General features: G+C 40.2%; 4 protein-coding genes across 7 annotated transcripts; 1 reads left to right on the top strand and 3 right to left on the bottom strand.

Annotated features, from left to right (window-relative positions):
- Nucleotides 1–170: 170 nt before the first annotated feature.
- Nucleotides 171–9,873, bottom strand: Tmep (Transmembrane endosomal protein). 2 transcript variants are annotated; one of them, XM_017138443.3, is made up of 8 exons: nt 9,733–9,873; nt 5,072–5,324; nt 4,847–5,012; nt 4,527–4,785; nt 3,864–4,203; nt 3,347–3,421; nt 3,202–3,286; nt 171–1,680 (listed from the first exon to the last, which is right to left on the bottom strand). In XM_017138443.3, exons 2-8 carry the CDS (start codon nt 5,321–5,323, stop codon nt 1,397–1,399), a joined length of 1,461 nt encoding a protein of 486 aa, XP_016993932.2. In that variant the 5' UTR covers nt 5,324; nt 9,733–9,873; the 3' UTR covers nt 171–1,396. The 2 variants fall into 2 exon arrangements, with proteins under 2 accessions (XP_016993932.2, XP_070070709.1); XM_070214608.1 differs by lacking the exon at nt 171–1,680 and adding an exon at nt 2,200–2,978.
- LOC108055179 (small ribosomal subunit protein eS6-like) lies at nt 7,211–9,875 on the bottom strand. Its single transcript, XM_017138445.3, has 2 exons — nt 9,733–9,875; nt 7,211–8,096 (listed from the first exon to the last, which is right to left on the bottom strand). The coding sequence occupies exon 2, from the start codon at nt 8,041–8,043 to the stop codon at nt 7,294–7,296; it is 750 nt and encodes a 249-aa protein (XP_016993934.2). The 5' UTR covers nt 8,044–8,096; nt 9,733–9,875; the 3' UTR covers nt 7,211–7,293.
- Nucleotides 9,876–10,579: 704 nt separating this feature from the next.
- Nucleotides 10,580–22,802, top strand: LOC108055175 (RNA-binding protein 12). 3 transcript variants are annotated; one of them, XM_070214532.1, is made up of 3 exons: nt 10,580–10,821; nt 17,551–17,894; nt 19,662–22,802. In XM_070214532.1, the coding sequence occupies exons 2-3, from the start codon at nt 17,752–17,754 to the stop codon at nt 22,441–22,443; spliced, it is 2,925 nt and encodes a 974-aa protein (XP_070070633.1). In that variant the 5' UTR covers nt 10,580–10,821; nt 17,551–17,751; the 3' UTR covers nt 22,444–22,802. The 3 variants fall into 3 exon arrangements, with proteins under 3 accessions (XP_070070633.1, XP_070070634.1, XP_044250508.1); XM_070214533.1 differs by lacking the exon at nt 10,580–10,821 and adding an exon at nt 10,864–11,282; XM_044394573.2 differs by lacking the exon at nt 10,580–10,821 and adding an exon at nt 10,864–11,316.
- LOC108055176 (uncharacterized) lies at nt 12,235–14,636 on the bottom strand. The gene is made up of 2 exons (XM_017138441.3): nt 14,466–14,636; nt 12,235–13,590 (listed from the first exon to the last, which is right to left on the bottom strand). Exons 1-2 carry the CDS (start codon nt 14,478–14,480, stop codon nt 12,244–12,246), a joined length of 1,362 nt encoding a protein of 453 aa, XP_016993930.2. The 5' UTR covers nt 14,481–14,636; the 3' UTR covers nt 12,235–12,243.
- Nucleotides 22,803–22,913: the final 111 nt, after the last annotated feature.

The following is a 22,913-nucleotide window of genomic DNA, read 5'->3' as shown; positions in this document are numbered from 1 at the left end:
TAACTCATAATCTTACACATTACTTCCGCTGATAACGTTTGCGAAAATCCCATGATATGTTATATATAACATTTATGATTAAAAAATGTTGCTAAAGCATATATAAGAGAAGTATACAGAAAGAAACTTCCAAGTTCGATGGCAATAAAACACTTTAAATATTATATACATAAATGGATTTAGAGTACTTTATGACATTTATTTTATTCTCATTTCATATTATTAACGAAAAAATGTACATAAAAACGTTACTGCTTTGGTTTTCCGTTTTCCTTCACCGGTTGCCCCCGATAATTATACATAATTTGACTTTTCCTATGGATTTCCGGCTTTTCCGCTCACTCCGTTGGTCCAGACACACACTCGTATTTTTGATGGGAAGCCTGGCTAATTATCAAAATACTGCTCTCGACTGCTTTTTCGGTTAGTGGCCAATATTGTGGAATACTTCACTTTCTCTGTACAGGGTAAAATACTTTTATACATCTCGCATCTCGAGTCCGGAAAGGATCCTAATCCTATTTAACTGGAATCTGGATTTTGGATTCTGGACCTGGTCTCTCATTCATTCAACTAACGAATTCGCTATAGGTTAGCTATGTGTATTGTGTTAAGTTTGCTTTTAAAAATTAGCCTTGGCTTATAAATATATTTCTGTGTAGATTTTCCTCAGCTTTTGCCCGCGGTTTATTGTTGAAGCAGCCTGTAGACGGTTCGTGAGACGCAAGAAGTGCATTTGCAGTTCGGTTTTGTTCGCTATTTGTTTTGATTTCTATTCATTTTTTTTGGTTCGCTTTACAATAAAATTGTCTGACAAATGTACACAAGAGAGAAGTGAAATGAAATGGAATCGAATCAAATCATATGCGGTGTAAAATTACAAAATATCTTTGCGCAGATTAAGTTGTATTCAAGGTTTATGGATGGTAAATGTATTCTATAGATATTTCTAGGGGGAAAATAAACTGATATCTGGTTATTAAAATTATTGCGGAATTTCGGTTTTAGTTTTTAGATTTCTATGTCAAACCGTTTGTGCTGCCGTTTCAACTTGCCGTTTAAAATAGGCATACGTTTATATTAGTGTAGATAGATTGGTTCTCAGTTCTTTATAGTTAAAAGTTAAAATAAATTTAAAATTAAATCCTTTTTTTTAGTAAAGTAAAACCCTGAATTATCTATATATTGCATTTTATACCATCCATACCACCCGCCTACTTTACAAGATATATCTTTATATATCTCTTTAATTGCCTAATAGGTTGTAATGCTGCTCTATATGCTGCTCGGCTACTTAAGATTATTGTACAAGCGACAGAATCAGCAAATTCGGATCCAAACGAAAGACTGAAGTTTGTTAACAATTAGATGGAATGGTCAACCATCCTCCGCCGCTCTACTGGTACTCATCATCGCTGCTCAGCAGCATGGTCTTCTCGTTGTAGTTCTGGCTGATGGTCGCCACTCGCTGACCGCCGGGCTGGAACTTCCGCTGGTTGCCCAGCGTCTTGGAGGCCATGCAGTTGCTGCCGCCGTTGCCTCCGTTTCCTGGTCCAGTGGCCACCGCATTGTATCCCCCGCTTGTGGGCTGTGATGCCTGCATGGTTCCATTTCCTGCTCCCGAGCTCGGGTCATCGGGATCGTAGCTGGAGACGCGAATGCCGCGCGAGTTCTTGCCACCTGTTTGCGGGTTAGTGGAGTGGGAACATGGGCTTAATCATACCGGGTCACACGGATCGAGGGACTATATCTATGTACAGGGGTCATTAGATCATGCCATGCTTGCAATACGTATACCTTGATTAAGATCTTAATTAGTTTAAAATAGTATAAAAACTACAACGCAATAAAAAACTTTTTTTAAGATCTTTTCGGAGACAAATTTGATTAGAAACCGTACAAACATTTAAGATAAAGATTTAAATTTTATTATTTGAAATTGAATTAATTTTAAAATAGTTTATAAAACCCGAAAAAATTATAGTACTAAAAAAATTATCTAAAAGACCATCTTTCTATTAACAATAATATATAAAACCACTTTAAAGAGTATAAAAATAGATCCCAATTCTTTAACAAATTTTAAAAATAATAAAAATTGAATACAAAAAATCAAAAGTTCTTAATCAAGGCATAGGTATGATATAAAGTTAGAATGAGGCCAATATAAACATGCAACGAAGAAAACGAGGCAAGGCAAACAGTTGTCAAGCTTATCGTACATTTATTGCTAGATATTTTAGATATTTTATACAATTGGTTTAAAGTTTAAACATTTACAAACAGAAGTAAATAGAAGCACGACGAGAGCTTATCACAAAAAAAAAAGATGTTGTCAAAACGGGGAAATCAAAATAAAAGAAAGAAAAACTTTGTTTTTTTGGTATCTTTGAGCGAAACGGAAATACGTAAATAAATGCTGAGGGGGAATCTAACTTGAAGACCGCTTGAATAGAGAATCTATTGCATACAGTACAGGTAATAAAATCTTTGTTTACAAATACATAATATTGTACAATATTATAGTTCGTTTCCGTAAATAGCTAACTTTTAAATAGAGTTGTTTTTTAAAAAACGCTTAAACTTAGGTGTGTAGAGTGTAAACGTAGGAAATACAGAATTACAGACATAGAGGCGGCGCGCGGAACTCATCTAAAAAAGTACCTAAACTCAAATGACAGGCTAAGGCAATTTTCTGTTCAGCTTTCAGCAGTTTGTGGAGTGAGTAAGTAAGTAACTAGGCCTAGTACGTATCTCCTCTCTGAGTGTGCTTTCTTGGGTATTTTTCATGTTTCCGGGGGATACTTTGTTGGGGTTTTTTAAGCTAAGGCTATAAGTACACTTTTGTTTGCTTCGTTTTCGGTTCGCGTCCCGCTTGGAATTGTGATTGCAATTAGTGTTTATTAGCGAGCATCGCTAGAGTTTTGCTTTTCATATTCAGATTTAGAGCTTTTCGTAACGCTGAGCCGAGGTTACTTCTGCAAAAGATAAGAAAAACAAGAAAGAAAAACAAAAGTGTGAAAAACATAACGATAATGGAATGAAAGTAGGCATCGAAATGCATTAAATGAGAGCAACGAAACACAGGAGATAAGATAAGTTTTTAGCAGGCACGAAGAAAAAAGAACGAAACATGCCACAGACACGAGCACAAAGAGATCTTGGGCTTAAAAGTCGAGAAAGTGGATGGAAAAGACCAACCTGAGCTGTACTGAGTGTACTGCTGGTACTGCGGATGGAAGTTGTGAATAGCATCTGTCATAATATCCTTGGGATTCATCGTTTCCTGAGGGAGAGAGGAGGTTTAGATTAAGGGAATCTTAATAAAAGTGTCTCAAAAGCTCACCTTAAGACTGCTGGAAATAGACTGCATGGTGACAGATCGTCCGTGTCCATCGCTGATGCAGCTGCGTGCATAGACCTATAAATATAATATAATATATTAATGAAATAAAAATAAATCAAATGTATAGGCTAATCTTTCTAATATATATTATAATCTGTCTTATTAAAACTACTGTTTTAAAAAGTTATAATAATAACTATGTAAAAGTATTTTAAGATTAAAACAGTCTTAAAGAAATAGTTCTTTTTTATTTTTCCTAAAAATACTTTTCTAAAAGATTTTCAAATATACTTTTTTTATGTTTTTATTAACTTAAAATTGAGTTTAAACTTTAAATACCTACATTTTTCCAGCCAACTCATCATTACATGAAAACCCCTCACCTATCTATCCTAATAAACACCGAAAATAACCCAGAAAAGCACTTATTCCGCCACTATCTAATCACCAAAAAAGTAGTAAATACCACCCGTCAAATCTCTGGCCCACTCCGACGACATTCCGGAACGAAACTAACCTGATAGGGGAATGCATAGCGCAGTGCGATGGCGGCGAACAGCATTTCGATGCAGATGAAGAAGTTCTGGTAGCCGGCGGAGACAGTACCGGGTTCCACGGTGACAGTGCCCGCACTGTCCACAATGGGCGAGATAACGTTGGCCTTCTCCAGGATGGCCAGACCCACGCCCTGCCAGAAGGACAAGAAGATGACCGACTTGATGGTGCAGAACTTCAGAACCGGTTCGAATGGAGTCAACAGATCACGGGTGGCAAAGTAGAACAGATAGAGACCATATAACGCCAGCGACACGGAAATGTTGTAGATAATGGTGATGTAAATGTAACCGCCATCAGCGCTGTAAAGGAGATAAGGAGAGGTATTAGTGGGATTAACAAAGAAGTAAGAGTAAAGAGTACTTTTGTAGTTACTCTTTCTTATAATTAAATTTTAACTAATAAAATACAAAGTTCATAACTTTAGCTACTCCATATTTGCGATTTTGTATGGGATTAACAAAGAAGTATAAGTAAAGACTATTTTTTAACAATGTTTGTTTGCTATTAACAACTCTTTCCGTAATATTATAGCTTCACAACTTCACCTACGCCATATCTACAATTTATAGCACACCATTTATCTGCAATAACCCTGGGCTATTAAACCCAAGACCTATATTACCTCCAATCACCATCGTGGTAGTGCCCAAAGGCCTGCAGAAAGATGATGATGAAGGCCACCAGCGGCTTGACCAGGCAGAACTGCAGAGTGGCCTGCTTGCAGAAGCGCAGGAAGCCAATCGTGTAGGTCTTGCCCTTCAGGCAGCAGGTGCCGTACAAACACGACGTCTTGATGGGCTTGCCGCGAATCTCCGACATGATGTTGCCCTCGCCGCCCAGGTACTCGTAGCACAGCGACAAGAAGTTGTAGATTACAAAGGCTGGGGATTAAGGTTAACGATTAGTTGATAGCCATTTAAGAACCCTAAAAGGTAGCCTCACCTTCGTAGCAATCGCGCACCGTGAAGAAGTAAATATAAACATTATCCGAGTTGAAGAAGAGCAGACTGATCCAGGAGTAGGTGGCGTAGATGGGCACGATGAACAGGATGCGCACGATCCAGCGCTGCTCCTGGGGATTCGTGTACCAGCGCAGGTGCTGGTAGATCTGTGAAAGAATAGGAGGATTAAATATGCCAGGTAAATGAGTGATTAGTTGACACATACCTGTTGACAGGTGATAAACAAGGCGGCCCAAACACAAACACCGGCCAGCACCTGGGCGGTCTTTGTCTGCAGGAAGATGCCATCGCCCACATGGAGCAGGGGATCCAGCGGCGTGCTCATCTTGTTCACCACCACGTAGTTGGTCTTCCCTGTCGAGGCCTCTAGCGATCCCGAAGTCGTAGCTGTGGTGGCGTTGTTACCAACGCTGGCATTTAGAGCCGCCTCGATGAGACTGGCGGCGGTTGTGCTCATGCTGCAATGGGGAATCCAAAACGAAAGTCGGATTAGAATGGGTGTAGCCCGGTTTTTGGGTGCAGGAATTATGAAATGCTCGGGGTAGACACTAGACAGCTAGGCAGGCAAAACTCTATTTACGTTCTCGTCTCGACTTTCACACGAACGAATTGCTCTGGAAACAGAAACGACATTCTACTCAGAGACACGAAAACCATTTTCAGCATGGCTGTGCTGACCCTTTGGCTATTATATAGTTGCTTTGAAATCATAAAAAATATTTTCTAATATTTAAAAAAAATTCAAAAGACATTTCTTATAAAGAGTTTAATATTTCTTAATATTTTTAAGTTGTTATATTATTATCTAAATTATTTTAAAACCATAAATATATTTTGTAATATTTTAAATAAATTAAATAGACAATTTTTAAATGGAGGTTTATATTTCTATATATTTTTTAAGATGTTCTATTATATCTAGTTCCTTTAAAATCATTAATAAATTTTCTTAAATCTAAAATTAATAAAAAATATACCTTTTTTATATTGACTTTTTTTTTTAATATTATATTTTTAAGATTTCCTGCATATTTATTTTTAATCACATTTGCATTGCTTTCCATTCATTCGCGATTATATAAATTTAAAACAACACGTTCAAAGAAAATATGTGAATCAGTCATGTGCAAAAGTTGAATAATAAGCTAATGAATAATTATAATTACAAATATAGATTAATATTTGTTGTTAGGCAATAAAAACAATTAAATGCTTTTAGTGAAAATTTAAAAATGACTTGTTATTCAATTTTTAAATAGTTTTATTTTTAAAGAATTTTTCAATAAGATTTAAATATAAATTTACAGAAACACATGTGTTTTCCGTAAATAAAACTCTGATTTGTTGCTCCAAAAATTTTATGACAACACTGCAACAATGTTTGGACGAATTGGGTCAGCAAAGAAACAAAGTAGAGAATGTGGAGCGGCAGCTAAAAAACAAAAACAAACAAAAGAGTAGGCGGTGGGTGGGGAAAGGGGGTGGTGGGATTTAGGAGCAGCGGGACAGCAGAGGCGCGCGCATTAGATCATCACGCAATCCAATATTAATAATGGACTCTCTGGCGCAGCCAAGAAGGAAAGTTATGGCCACCTCCACACCTGCCACCTTGTCTCAGGGTCACTTCCAAACGGCTCCATATCGATTTCACCCGCCTGGGGAAATGCCAACCAATCAATAAACAAGTATTAAGTATTAAGCAAGCAGAATAGAGTACATATTTGATGTTTCTTGAGGCACTGGCGGTTTATATAGAGTGCATCTGGTTGGGAAGCGACGCAAATAGCTTTAAAAATAATCTTGAAATGGAGAGCTTTTCGAGGAGATAAAGAGACAGCAGCAGAGAAGCCAATTAGCTGTACGAAAATAGCCCAAAAGTGCATTGGAACGGTTATGTACAAAGAAATTAAACTAAAAGTTTTGGTAGAACGGAAACATGTGGCATTTCAAGTGGACTATTGGGGCTTAGGAAATCCGATAAGGCGTTCTGGGAAATATATATACACTTTTATGTTGAAAACAGATTATAAACGGATTATACTTTTATGGAAACGACTTTATAAAGCATTTTAATGAGGCGTAAAAATATAATCAACTGTACGGTCAAGAAAATTGCAAATATATATGGTATATTTGAAAAAATAATTGAATACGACTCCCTAGAAACACTAAGATGATAGGAGACTTGCATAAGACAATCTTCTAGAATTCCACGAAGAACTTATTATTATAAAAGATCTACATTTTTCCATTCCTTAAAGAAAGATCCAAAATGCATAGAAAAAAGCTTCTAACAACACCATCAAATCTTGAAGAATTAATACTATAATCATAAATCATATCAAAAGAGATCTATAATCTTTTTTATTTTATAGTAATTATTAAGACCCTCAATGTAGCTTATTGATGGGAAATTCTCCCCAATTCCTAGACTGAAGTGGATGAATTCACCGATGACTTGGAGCTGCGCTGGGACAGCGAACGACGGCGTTTATCCGACTCGCGTCTGGCCTTCGATTCCTTCTTGCGGAGCGACAGCAGCTTGGCGTACTCAGCGGCGGCCAACTTGGAGGCAGTGCTCCGCTTCTTGCGCTCGGCGAGCATCTTCCTCTTGCGCTGCAGGACAACCGGGGTGATCAGGCGCTGGATCTTCGGCGCCTTGGAGGTGGCCTTCTTGCCATCCCTCTCGGGCAGAGGACGACGAACCACATAGCGACGCACATCGTCCTCCTTGGACAGATTGTACAGCTTGCGGATCTTGCTGGCCCGTTTGGGACCCAAACGACGGGGTTTAAAGGTGTCCGTTAGTCCAGGAATGTCCTCCTCTCCCTTGTGAACTATTACCAAGGCCAAAACAGACATATTGGCATTAACGATGCAGCCACGAACGGACTTCCGCTTCCTTTCGCCATCGCGACGGGCACGATAACAGGATTGACCGGATTTCAGGAGCAGGCGGACACGCTGCTGGCTGAAGATGCCCTGTTTCATGGGGAATCCCTGCTTGTCGTTGCCACCAGCGATGCGGAGCATGTAGCCCCGCCACTCGTCACCCAATTGATCCGCCGGAACGGTGGCTCCCATTCGCTTCTCGTAGAAAATACGCAGCCTGTGCTCGTCCACCACCTCGAAGAGCTTCTGGCAGCCAGTTACTGGATAGGAAATATTCAACTTCATCTCTACAGGAAACTCTTATTTTCTTAGCTTGTAAAAATCTGGTTGTCTCGACCCTGCGACAGGCAAAGTGAAAAGAATGAATTGGTAGCAGAAAATCAAAAATGACAAACAGGAATAAATGTCAAAGTTCCTTACTCAACACTGTTGTAGGGTTGATATAGGGTTAAGAAAACCACGTGTTTTTATAAACGATAGTCTCGTGAAATCAATATCACTGTGAAATGACAGAAATCAAGAAATCTGGCCAAAAGTTCCGTGTTTAGCACTATTACAACACTATAATAAGAGTGTTATATGGAGGAAAAAAAGAATAATACAGTGCAAAAATTCGTACTACAGATACAGGTATAAGATATTTTGGGAGTGCTATAAATTTCTATAGAGTATCAGATAGCAACTTGTAACTGAGTCACAGAATATTGGGTGGAAATACAGAAAGGAAACCGTTAAAATTCCAGTTATTTTTTCATATTTGTTTTGTAAGAAACAATTTTTAGATAAATAAAACTTTTATTTATAACAAAATATATTAGCATATGGCGGAAATGTCAAAGTTATATGTAATATGCTTTATGTGTAATGCATATGGATGTACATTGTACATATATTTAATTTTATAACGTCACTAGGGATTGTTTAGTAATGAAATTTATGGGGTTTTCCCTTTAGGAATATAAACAAAATTTAGAGATAAGGAATAATATAATAGAAATTAGTCATAGATTTGAATAAAAGCATTATTTAGCTTGTAAATACTAAAACATTTTTAACATTTATAAATATTTAAGTAACAATATGGGTAATAATAATCTTAATATGGGTAATTTTTTAAGAATTAAAGCTATCTTTTCGATCTTTATTGATCTAAAAACGTTACTAAAACTAGTGAACTATTATTATATATACCCTATATAGCATAAACTTTAAATATTGTGAATATTTCAGTGGCGTTGACAAGGGTTTCCCATTAGGGGACTGAAAATCACGGCGGAGATAACGAATGAGTCACGAACTCGTGCAAAAGTTAATAATACTCGTATTGTTGAACTCGAAATTTGTGAGCAACGCAAAAGCGTTAAATGTTAAACGTTTGTATTTGCGTACGCAAAACGAAACCCAGAAGTAGATGGCCAAAAGAAGAAGAGGAGGAGAAGGCTAAATGAAACACAATCAGCTGCACAAAGAAGAGCAACAACAAGTTGCTGTTGGCGGAGAGATACACAGAAATTGGCCAAGCCAAAGTCTCCAAGCGACGTCGAAGAAGAGTCTCCAAAAAGAGTGGCGAAAGACGAATAAAAGCCATATTGCGATAAATGGAGGGCAAAGGGGAGTTGCTGAATACGAGGGGGAGTGGGTGGTCGGAAAACTTTTTGTGTGGCTTCAGAGGGTTAATTGAATTTGAAGCAAAAACAAAAATAAATATAAACCATATGCGAAGACGACCTTTTGGAGAGTGTAGAAAGAGGAAGCTTATCTTTCGCACACACACAGACACACCTTGCTTATCAATGCAAAAATACATATATATCGTAAATACACATATATGTATTAATAAAAACATTCACAGCACACACACTCAATTATTTCGTCATCGAATCGGGTAATTCACAACTTGCCATTTCAGGGAAAACAACTTTTACACACACAAACACACACGAGCAATTCCTTTTTAATTGGCACGCTAATTACCTTTTTTCAAATGCAACTCTCCACGCTTTCGAGCGTTTTCACAGTTGCAAATTCCGTTTAATTTCGCTGCACCCGTTCAATTCCAATTTTTCAATTTCCAATTATCAGTTTTTCTTCGTTTCCCCGTTTTTTTTTCACCTGACGCCAGTCGCGTCGCCCACTGACGTCGTCTTTTATTTCGAGGCTAAAAGAATGGCCCGATTCGCGTGATTTATGCCCGCGAACGCACACAATATGTTTGCCAATGTTTGGCAAACGATTCCAGGGGGTTTTTCGCGAGCCGTGGGTGTGAAAACAGCGAGGAAAGCGGAGCAAAATAAATGAAAATTACGAACGATTTGTTTCGGTGTGTGACCTAACTACAACAAGCCGAGAATTCTGCGTGCCAATACACAAAAAATACCGAAACATATGTTTGCGGTATGTGCGGGGGCGTGTTGGTATTTTCTTTTGTCAGGTGGTAAATAAATACCGCACGTTTTCACACTGCGCCGCATTTGCATTTCTGGAAAAAAGAGCTACGCTCCATAGTTTCGAACTAATTTGATTAAGTGTTTCCCATCCCTTTAGAGTTTAATCCTTTTTCAAATCTTTTGATCTTTAATCCCTTTCTTTGCCATATTTTTGCAGATAGTCAATGTAGTTGATTCCACTATGTTCACTAGTTTGTTTTTCATCAAAAATAAAGAATACAGTTACATTTTTTATTTTATTCCTACTTTAACGGTAGTTGGTAAAATGAATTCATTTAAAGTGAATGAAATCATTTAAATCAGGATCAAAAGACACACCCCTAATATTTCAGGTCAGTGTGCCCAGATTTGTCCAAATAGTGGTATTTTAGAACTAATGCCCTGCAGCACACTGATCTCGGCCGCCATGTTGTTTTTTGTCACCGTCACCAACACAAGCGCAGAAATTACAGCACAGCATTTCAATTTTTGAGTTGCTGCCAGGAAAATCACAATTTTCAGCCCGATCAACTGCAGAAATTGTCAAATAAATATATAGAGTTTGAGCCAAACCGAACCCATCTGTCTTTGTGCATTGGTGGTCCAGAATAACTAGCGTTTTTGTATGGTTTTCGTGGTGAGTAAAAGTTCATTGAATAAATCCAAGTACTCGTACCTAGAACAGCGACGCCACGCCCCCTCCGCCTCTCCTAACCGTTCGTTACGCTTCTTCTTGTGGAGATGCTGCAACAACTACAACAACACTGGAAGGGAGAGAGAGGAAACAAAGAAAACGGCGGAAATCTGTGAAATTTAGTTAAAACAATCAGTTAAAATTGTGCTAAAAACTATTGATTTGCGTTAAAACGCTTCGCGGGTTCCTCTTTGTGCTCTGCTTCGCTGAATTCGTCGTGCTTTTCGCTTTTATTCATAATTTTCCGCCAAGGTACAGTTTAGCATGGGTTCTACTAGCCTCGTTCTAGATTCCATTTCAAGATTAGTGAGCATTATATGTAAATATACGTAGAAATAGTTTTCCCGCGAAAGATGTGTGATCCACACCATAAAATCTACCTATTTCGGGGCACTTTCACCCAGGTACACAGCTGCGGGAAAATTTATAGTGGTTGAGGTAAAAATATGACGCCGAAGAGGTGGTATTCATGAAATAAGTCTAGGTAATATTAAATAGATTGGTGAGCATAATATGTATAGAAAAAGAATTCCCTTGAAAAACTTGTGAGCCAGACCATAAAATATACCTTTTTCGGGAGATTTCCACACAGGTACACAGCTGCGGGGAAATTAATAGTGCTAAAGTAAAAAAAATTATGATAAATGGTATCTATAAAATAAGTTTGCGGGTGTCGCGGAAACCTAACCACAAAAAAAATGTTTAAATACAAAATAAATATTTAAGAAATAAAAGAAATTAGCTATGTATAAAAAGGTCATACAAGTTTTATAGGACTGTATTCTTTATCGAGGCTATGAACACTAATCTTTTGTTCAACAAAATTATTTAAAAACTTTAAGTACTGTTACCTCAGATTACCTGTTTGTAATTGTAATAGTTTGCCCATGTAGAGAACGACAATCTTGTTTATTTCATCTCTCTTTTGATAACAAAACATACACTCTATAAAGCCGAAATTTTAATTCTTTTTTAAACCTCCCCTAAAATAATAAAATATGTATCCTTTGAAAAACTTTGGAAACCATGGTAGCACCCCATTTATGATATAAAACGGAAAACTCTTAGTTTAGAATTGCCAAGGCAACATCTTAATTTATTTTCATAACATTTACCTTTAAATAGTCTTAATAATTGATTAATTGAAAGACATCACTACCAAGTTGTGGTGTAAAAAAGTTTGTCAATTTTAAAATATATTATTCGTATACATATTTATACTTTTTTCGTATCAATGAATTCCAAATTAACAATTTTAAATTGTGTTATTTGAAAGTGCCACAGAAATGCTTTCCTTTGATTGTAATCTTTCTCTAAGAACTATATTCTTGACCGCCTCTATGAGTTAACCTCTAGTTTAAGTGCTCAATACTTTAAACCACGCGATCGCAGCGTATTGGGACGATTTGCTCCCCCTCCAAAGTTGCCGGGTCGGAAATTCTGCGTCTGCTGGGTGGGATTATTGTTCCCGGGAAACTGAACCGGACTCCCTGAATTGCTGTTGCTATTGCCGCTGGGAGCCCGACTGATGCCCAGGCCATTGTTTCGCAACCTGGGCGCCACATAGGGACGCTGGCTGGTGGAGATTCCGCCGGTTCCCAAAAGAGGAGGAGGAGTCACCACCTGAGGCGGCTGCTGTGGAGGATTCACATTGCCCAGCGGTGGCTGCTGCCTCACTATGGGCGGCACTATCGAGTTGACGGAGGAGGAGAAATTGGGAGCCGGCTGCGGAGGCTGCTGAATCGGAGGCTGTGGAGTAATCTGCGTCTTCTTGGTGAGCGATGGAGCCAAGTACGGATGATTGCCGCCACCAGTGCCGCTGCTGTTACTCTGCGGGATGTCGTAGTGGCGGCCCGAGGGCGTCGTCACCGGGATACTATTCCCAGGCGTTAAGGCGTTGCAGGGCTTGGAGTAGTCATAGCCATTGGGCACCGCCTGGACGTAGTTGTCGAAGTACTGGCTCACCTGGTGCATCGGCGTGGAGTAGTTGACGGCAATGAGGGATTCCTTGGTGCGTAAACCCGAACGGGATTGGGCCTGGGCCGCCTGGAGACGCAGGATATTGGCCTGCTTGATGTGCGGCAACAGCTCGGCATCGCCCTTGATCTTCTCGACCACCGCCTCGTCGCTATCGATGCTGTGCTGCTCGCTCTGCTCACTGGCTTCTGCCTTCTTGGTGGTGGTCTCCTCCTCCGCCGGCTTAGCCACCTCCTTTGGCACCTCCACCTTCACCTCCTTCTGACTGGGCACCACCGTCTCCTCCTTCTTTTCACCCTCGGGCTTCTTGCGATTCACAAACTCGAACAGGTCGTCTATATCTGGCACATCGGGCAATGATCCATAGGAATCAAAGTTATCCCGGAAGGCAGTCGCCCACTCCTCGCTTTTGTGCAGCTTTGGATCGATGATTAGCTTCGGCTGCTGCTTGTGATTGTGACTACCTTTGGTGACGGGAGATCCCAGGGCCGCAGCTTCTTCGGGCGCTGAAATGCCACCCACATTCTTGATCACCGTGATAGTCTTCACACGGGTTCCCTCCTTGGAGTCAATGTTGGTGGCTGCGTAGCTCAAACTGAGGTCCCTCTTGGCCGGCTGGGGATCCACAATCACTTCGGTTGGCTTCTCCGGGTACTTGATGCTTATTATCGTCGTCCCGTGCACTCCAACTAGTAGGAGGAGGCCCAAGGCGGCCATTGTATGAATGCGGGGAATCTGTGGGATGTTCTTTAATCAGTTTTCACTCTTATTTTTCCTACTTCTTGCGTTTTTGAATTAATTTATGGGTTTGTAAGGCCCTGAGGTGATTAGTTCTATTAAATTCCTAATTCCTATAAGGAATTCTACGATATTATAGGAAACATTTGAACTATTCACTATTCTTATAGCATATGTTGCTTTCTATATTTCGATTTTCTCTAACTCAAAGTTCCTTTATTCTAAATATTTAAGTTCGCCTTGATTTAAAATTGTTATCAAAATTATTACCATTTTATTTATTGCGGTATTATTCTACTTTTTGGTAGTGATATTCCTCAGTTATTTAATGGAAATTTTTTTTGTGGGTTTCTGGGGAATTATTTATAGTTGGAAATTTTGATCAATTTATCTTATAAGATAAAACATATTTAAAATGATTTTTGACTTATGTTTGAAGGTTAATTATAGTCTAATCTTATCTGACATGCAAAATATATTACCCCACTTAATCAAATCAATATTGATGTTGGTAAGTCTATCATTTATCAAGGGTCTAATCAAGTTTTATATTGTGTATTGCAGTACTGGAGTTAATCTTAAAATTGCCTTTATTTATGTGTTATGAGGATAGTTGTGGAATAAAGATTGAAGGTCTTAGATCAACTGGATGGCATTGCGAGTAAAATCTATTGATCGTGGATAAGTAATAGCTGTTTGAATGAAGTGAAGATCCGATAGAGGAAAGCCAACAGTAAGTTGCTCTACTGAATGAAACATATCTGATCGATTGATCAACAAGTCAGTCAGAGAATATCCTCTAAAATCTCTGCATAATCACAATTCATGGCACACTTTTCAAGGGTAATCCTAGGCATATATCGATCACTCACTGTCGATTTTCTCATTGCTTTAATCCTTCGCACGTGCGATCGATCAATCAATTGATCCGATCGTTTAACGATGACGATACGATGACGTGATGATGATGAATGCGATAATCGAGCGATGATGATCTCGATGACGACCGACTGCGGCGGAGACGGAGACGGTAACGCGGTCAATTCGATTTTCCTACTGCCGGTCCCGAGATGCCAACAATGCTTTTTATATAGCCAGGCGGAAGGAGTTTCGGTTTGGGTTTCCTGTAGCTCTGGATATCTATATAACTGATGTCTTTGACACCGAGACACAAACAAGCCGCATTAGAGCTCAAAGCACAAAACTAGCAGCGCCGATGCCGATTGAATTAAAGCTGCATAATCGCTTTCCCATTACGTCCAAAACGATCAACGGGTTTTCTCCAGCCACTTCTCATTTTGGGAAAGCAGTCGCCGCCGCCGATCCTCCCGATCTATCGATCCCCCGCATCCTCCGATGGACACACACATAATTGAGTGCGACTAATGAGGAAATTGAAGCGGACTTAATGATCGCAGAGCATGTGGATCTGTGGGAACTCCTCGATCTGGATCTGTGTGGTGGGCGGCTGCTCTACCTACACCTTTAGTAAGCATAATTAGCTTTTCTCCCCGAATATTTCTCTCTGTCTTTGGTAAGATCATGTGCGAAGGTCAGCGGCTGTGTCGGGTAAGTGAGACCTCATTTAGACCTTAATTTCATTTGAGAGCTATGGAGAGCTCCCCAGTTTGTTGCAAACTGGTCCTCTTACGCAATGCCGAATGCAGACAAGACCCACAGATTGTCATGAGAAACTGCCAGCGGAGTCCATGAAGTGGGGAGCCTAATGTGTGTGCAATCGAGCGATCAACTCGAGATAACATCAGGAGCAGAGCAGAGTACTGCTTTAGCTTTTCCCCCAAGGAAGCTGTAACGAAAAGTAGTTTATATCGGAAATACAGAATTAAATCGTTGCCTTTGCGTGGGTTTGCGGGTTTGAGGCCTCAGCTATCCAAGGACAGGACAAGATTTTATCGGTTTTGCTACCCAGTTAACCAAATGGAATCATATGTATAAATATTTACCATTTAATAAGGTGAAAATTAAGTGATATCGAAAGAGTAAGAGCGAGAATGAAGTGATGATCGATCAAGATACTTTCGATTATAAATATTATATTAGAAATTCTTTTAGAATTTCATTAAAAATAGTATTATTATTTATTATTCTGCTTTATCGGTGTAATGATTTATTGTTCTGTATATTTTGGATTAGGGATGCTGCTTTTCTCAAAACAGTTGAATATATTCAATTTAATCTGAAGTTTTATGAATTGATTTTCAAAATTAACTTTGAGGACCAGGTAAAAATTCAGAAACTATCGATATCCAAAGTAGAGGCCTGCATGAATGTATTTATTTCAAAACTTACAGTACTGTACAGCTGTACACGGTACTCACATTTAGTGTACTCATACAATATTGTAGAGAGTACCCACTCTACCGATAGTAACTGAGTACACTATTTTAGAGTTGCAACACTTTTTTAATACTATGTGTACGCTTCTCAATCTGAACAATACTATGAGTGTCGCCTCAATTACTATTGTACAGTACTGTACTCTGAGTAAAAAAAAAAGTGCAAATTTGTATTGCAATAGCCCATCAGAAGACGAAGACTCCATAACTCAATCTAATCCACAAATCGATCCTGTTTTTGAAGACTACACTCAACCAATCCAAAGCAATAGCCTTCATAATACAATTAATGATGAAATCGAAACATATAAACACGTTAAAATCTCGTACAGTGACGACTTTAATGTCCTGCAATGGTGATTTAATAATAAGAAAACATTTCCATTATTATACAAACTAGGCCTACAAATCTTAGCGGTCCCAGCAAGTAGCGCTCCGTCGGAGAGGGCGTTTTCAATTGCAAAAAATCCAACTTCCGCAAAGCGTTCCAGAATTGCTTCGACTGAAGACATGGTCAACAAAATAATGTATTTAAACCAGGGACCGTAAATAATCATTATTTGAGATTTTTATCCCTGATTTAAACTCCAACATAGACAGCATTAATGAAAATGTTTTAAATAGCGATTAATAAATTCGTCAATATTTTATGACTAACGACACTTTCTCTCTTTCATTAGGTTTTAAGTGATTCTGCTAGTGGATAGATTACAATATTACAAAGAAATAAGCAAGCTTTAACATTTTATAAATTCAGTAGGCCTTGTAATTTTGGGTAAAGTTCATTCACTGTACAATGAGTTATTGTACACCAAAAACACTGTATTCACAATATACTGTACTGTGTCTGGAAAAGTGAGTACAGTATTTGGCAATACAGTCACAAGTACTGCATTCACTCATATTTAAAGTAATGAATACAGAAAAACTTATACAAGTTTTAAGAATGAGTGATTCATTTGTCAGTTTGAATGCATTCATGCAGACCTCTAATCCAAAGACTTGAGCTGCAAGGGTCTCAAATCTTCTAAAACAGCGGTCGGCAGCGCCCTATTAAGTGAGCATAGGGTTTTGTTCTGCCGGCGCGCTGCTCGCACATGTATAACGTAGAACAGCGGTCTGCACACACACATCAATGAGCTGCGCAGTGCAAATTACTCATTCAAATAATAAACAAAATGTAATTGGATGTGTGTGCCGACCGCTGTTCTAAAAGTTGATTTTAACAATCTAAAAAAAAAGATTTTTTTAAAGAAGGTTGTGCGCTTTAGACTTGTATTTTCAATTTCAGTTGGCAAGGTTCGAGTTGTAAATTTGACAAAAATTGTAATTGTCAAGAGAACGAAGCATTGTTTGAGGTCGTTTGTAAGGTTCTTCTTAAATAAATAGGTCTATTTGAACTGATTTACCATTATTTGGCGAATGTTTTTTCAAAATATGTACATAACATTTTCAGGATCAGCTGGGAATATTTAATCGTAAATTTTATAGAAATATAAAGAAAATAAAAATATTCTGTAGTGTTAATTCCTGATCATTTTAGTTTAAGATATTTTATTATGTTGGTAAATTCTCCATAAGTCTGCGATTATCGTTACAGGTTAAAACATCCACGGGCAACCACATCATCAGTGTCCAGGACGATGGTCATATGAGCTCCAGCTACGGAATCTGCGATCAGTCTATGGAAACGGAGCGCCAGTGAGAAAGAGGATTCTCGGATAGCCAGACAGGGAACTCTCTGTCTGTACTAAAAAAGAAATAAATAACTAATCAATAACAAATCAATTGATTGATCAAGATGAGTGTGATTATTCGGTTACAAAATCTGCCGTGGACGGCAAATGCGCGCGACATTCGAAACTTCTTCTCGGGCCTCTCGATTCCCGAGGGCGGTGTCCACATTATCGGCGGCGAGATGGGCGACGCTTTCATCGCTTTCAGGTAGTTAGCCACAATCTCTGATCTATACGTAAACGTAAACCTATAGCAATCTCGGAGCTCCAGCGGGTCTGGACTTGGGTCGGGGCCTGAGCCTCTCCTGAGTCGCTGCCGGGCTCTTTCCAATTCAAGCATGTATCTCTATCCACAGCAGCGGTCAAAATAATAGCACTAAGAAATTATATAATTATATACTAAGCCAGTGGTTATATGGACTATGAAAAAAAGGTAATATCAGCCCTAATAATGCGTCCTTGCAGGTATTCTGTTCCATCAAGTGATCTTTTATAGCAGTGCCATGTTAAAAAAAAGGAATATAAAATGATTGAATAATTCCATGTTATGGAAAACCTGAAAAATTAACATTGCAGAAAGAAAAATGGTGCTTATTATATGATAAGACAATATATTACTAACTGTGAAGCAGAAACCATTTTAGGCAAAAACATTTTAAATAGGAAAGTTTCATAAAATTTGTTTCATATTGGATGGCACCGAAGTAAGTACGGCCAAGTATTAGAAATCGACAAAGTAGTAAAACTTGAACCATGAAACCTTAACCTTCTTTGGTTCAAACTGGAATCATTAAATAGTTAAAGGAAAGCACAGATTATCTTAACTTTAAAGGTCGCATAACTCGTCCGTGAGTTAATTTATAATTAGGCTTTTTGACCTAAAAGTGTACGCCAAATTTAACCTGCGGTCGAGAAAAAGGCCCTTGAAGGACTTACACTATCTTGTCCTTAAAATCTTCTAGACGTCAAGATTTTCAGTTTTAAATTAGATATTACGTCTGTTGCTACATCATTTAAGTATATTCTTTTACGGAATTTGGATTGTCGTTTATCACAATGTTAGACGGATCTTTTTCGACACTTTAAAATTAAAAGATTGGAACAATATCCTTACTTTCAGATTGGTAAGGTTGGCTCTTCTGTTTATATATGAACAGCGTTTAAAACAATGTTATGTATTGGTTAAATGGTTAAAAGGTTTAATATAACAACATAACATTATTGATTTTTGTTAATTTGACTTAGGAACTCTAGATATTTTTTCAAATTGAATTTAAATTTTAACCAGTTTTTAATGCAAACCAATTTATTTTTAATGTATACTAGAGTTATGAGGTGTGAGTAGGTTTAAAAAGGGGAATACCAGCAGATAGATCATACAATGACATGTTGGAATATATGCGATATGCGAAAGTCGACCACTGTTCTATAGTGTGTGCTGGCAGAGTGCCGGCAAATAAAAGGTTTACCACATGGGGTAATTCTATCGGCGACCACTGGTTTAAAGTTTAACCCGATTTATTATAGACGTTTTACAAGGGTATAAAAGTTGATAGCTAAATCCCGGTACTTTTTATAGAAAACTTTGAGTTACAGCAGTGGTTATAGACTAGGCTGTCCTTAAAACTAGAAAAGTATTCATAATATTTTCTTTGAAACTGTCAACGAAAAAAAATTTTTCCAGTTGGAAACAATGCTCACTGGATGAAGAAACGAGTGCACATACACGTATTAAATATGGAAATTTTAGGCTGAATATTATAGATCCCTTGGAAAAATATCCGGATGGAATGAATGAAAATACGGTGCTATTATTTTGACTGCATGAAATACTTTAAAATACTGGCTGATGACAACCGGTGGAAAATCAAACCTGCCGAATTCCCGAAAAGGACTTCGAATATTTGCTCCCTATTAAGAAACTCCCCTGATTTTTTGCCTTTTTTTTTCTCCCTATTCTGATTTAATAATATAGCACCGATGAGGATGCCCGCTGCGCAATGTTGAAGGATCGCGAGAAGCTGATGGAGATCCAGGTGCGCCTGCTGCTCTCCTCGCGGGCCGAGATGCAGAAGGTGATCGAGACGGCACGCAAAGGAGCCTCCGCTCCGGCGCCCATTTCGGTGCCAGTTCCCATGCCAGTGGTGGCCAAGCCAAGTCCAGCTGCTCCCATGCCGCCGATTATTGGGGGTTTGAACAGCTTCCTGGGACAAAGTAAGGTAGCAGCAGGAGGAGGAGGTGGTGTGCCCTCCTTCCTGGCCTACCAGCAGCAGGCGGGGATCACGCTCTCCGAGGTGACAGGAGGAAAAGGTCGTCGCAGTCGCAGCCGCTCCTCCAGTTCCGATGATAGCGATAGGGAGAGGGAGCGTGAACGTGAGAGGGAACGGGAACGAAATCGCAAACGTCGCTCGGATCGTTTGGATAGCAGCCAGGAGAGGGAGCTCAAGATGGCCACTCCATCGCCATGGGCTCAACCTTTGGGTTTGAGCCTCCAGATGCCAGCGGTTGTGCCCTCGCTGCAGAGCTACTCCACCAGCAGCACCGTGAACAACGTGACCAACAACTATAATCTGGCACCAAGTGCTCAGGCTCCGAATCCCAGTGCCCAGCTCCTAGCTGCTCTACAGCAAGTGGCCAGCGGTGGATCACCAGCTCAAGCGCAGCCTGCCAAACCAGAAGGCGAACCGATAGCCTTTGCCAGCGTGAATCCCTATGCACAGATGTATCCGCAGCTCTTTCAGCAGCAGCAGCTGCTCCTCCAGCAGCAACAGGCGCCCGCGAAGGTGTCACCCTCCATTGGTGGCTCTCCAGGAGGAGGAGGAAATACCCCGCAGGTCATTGCAGACACCTGCTACATTCGCATCAGTGGCATGTGCCAAAGTACCTCGTACAGCGACATACGCAAGTATTTCCAGGGATTGTATATCCCGCACAATGGCATCAAAATCATGATGGCGAATGGCAATCGCACTGGCGTGGCCTACGTGGAGTTCTCCCGGGTGTCCAGTGCCCAGAAGGCAGTGCAGCGGAATAATACCATGTTTCGCGATCGCCTGATTCAGATAGCTCCCGTGGGCGATGAGGAATTCGAGCAGGCGGAGGAACGGGCCAATCGCCAGCAGAATGAGGGCAATAACAGGAGTCACAACGGTGGAGAGAGGAGTGATCGTAGCAGTGCCATGCCCATGCCCATACCCCTCACCAATGTCCTGTTTATCGAGGATCTGCCGCAACTCACCACCGAGCAGGAGATCATGAAGATGTTCTCCGCCAGCTACACCGTGGTGGACATTCTCCTGTCTCCCAGTCCCAACAATCGTCGCGAGTGCGTGGCCTTTGTCCTGTTTGCTCGCGAGGCTGAGGCTGAGGCCGCCCTGCAGGATACTAGCAAGCACTACATAGGCTTCCGTCAGCTGCGGGTGAGGCCCAGCAGTCAGGCGGAGATGGCGAATGCCAAGGAGAAGCAGCGCAGGGCCAATGAGCAGTTGCTCAAGGAGGAGGCTGATCAGCGGGATGAGCTGTTGAAGGATCAGCAGAGAAGACAGAAGATGCAGCAGGAGCAGGAGAACCAGCAGCAGCAGCAGGCCAGCAGATTCGCCGCTGATCCCAGAAGACGCCAGGCGGAAGAGCAACAGCAGCAGCAGCTCCATCAACAACAGCAGATGAATATGGCTCCCAACTTTAATCCCAATATGATACCTCCCTTTGTTAATAACGGCAACATGCAAATGCCCTTTAATATGCCACCTCAGCAGCAAAACGGAGGCAACAACAGCTACCCCTTCAACATGAATAACAATATGAATAATAATGGGATTCCCAATGGCAATGGACCCAATTTTCCCAATGATAATCAAGGCAACATTCAGCGTCCTCGCCAGGAGGACGTCTTTGTACGTGTCCACAACTGCGAATATGCCACCAGGGTCAATGATCTGGGTGAACTCTTCTCCATGGAAAACCTGCGCATCGAGCATATCGAACAGCTTTTCAACGAACGTAACCAGAGTTCCGGCGAGTTTATTGTGGAGTTTTGCGATCCCGCCAGTTGCAAGCAGGCCATCCGAGAGTTTCACAATCGACGCTTTCGGGGAAGGGGATTGCGAGTGGTGGCCATCACACCGCAGGAGATTGCGGATAGAATGAATAAACCCTTTATGGATTATCTCCCCGGAGGCAATGGACCCAGGGGAAAGGTAGAAAGCAGCAATGTGAGTGAGCCGTCGAGTGGCAATGGAGGTCAGGCGGCTCCCCCTTCACGTCGTCGCGGACCCAGTCGCTTCGATCAGCCGCAGGATCAGCAGTTACCAGAGAAGGTGGAGCGACAGCAGTCGCTGGAGAAGGACGAGAACAGCAATGGCAGCTCGAATGCCCCGGTGAAACAGCACTTCAATCCCTTCGCTCGACCGGATCCTCCGCTGAGCAGCAGCTCCCTGTCGCCCCGAATCGAAAGTCAAGGCAAACAGGCCTCACCGGTGCCCGTGGCCACCTCCCAGATCCCCGACAAGTTCAATCGTCCCGGCTGCGTGGTGGCCATGCGAAATGTTCCCTTCAAGGCGGAACTAAAGGATATCCTGCGCTTCTTCGGCGACTACAAGCTGAGTCCAGATGACATCATCAGGCGCTTCAATGATGAGGGAAAACCCACAGGGGATACTCGGGTGGCCTTCGAGAATCCTTCGGAGGCACGTTCCGCTTTTGAATCGCGCCGAAGGAAGCAGATATTCAATCGCACCGTTTACCTGGATATTATTTAGGCCATCGACTGTTTGACCATCGCTAGTGTACATTGTAAATAAGTAATATTAAGACTAACACCAAACATATTAATTATAAACTATAAGTTGTGAACGGATTTTCAGACTGTTTCACTTTGCATGTACATAGAATTGTTTGAATAAATCTAAAAACCATGTAAGACAAAGCGAATAATCCTCTAGATTTTTAATTTAATTTGTTTGAAACATTTTTTTTTTTATACAATACCCAAATTATCATAAAAACCTTTTTAGAAAATAAGTTTACTTTTATTTTTTTAAGCAAATCCCAAACTTGTATAAGTTTTTTCAAAAATACTTTAATATTAAGTTCATAAATGTAAGATTGTAAGTCATAACAAAATAAAACTTTGTTAAAAATGTTATAAAACCACCAAATTATTTGCCCAAAACTTAGGATCCTTAATTGGAATTAGAGCCCTGCATGAATTTTTAATTTTTGTAGTGTG

The sequence above is a fragment of the Drosophila takahashii genome, chromosome 3L, assembly GCF_030179915.1.
Source record: "Drosophila takahashii strain IR98-3 E-12201 chromosome 3L, DtakHiC1v2, whole genome shotgun sequence".
NCBI lineage: Eukaryota > Metazoa > Arthropoda > Insecta > Diptera > Drosophilidae > Drosophila > Drosophila takahashii.
Note: the sequence above shows the minus strand (reverse complement) of the source record. Positions and strands in the feature narration are given on the sequence as shown.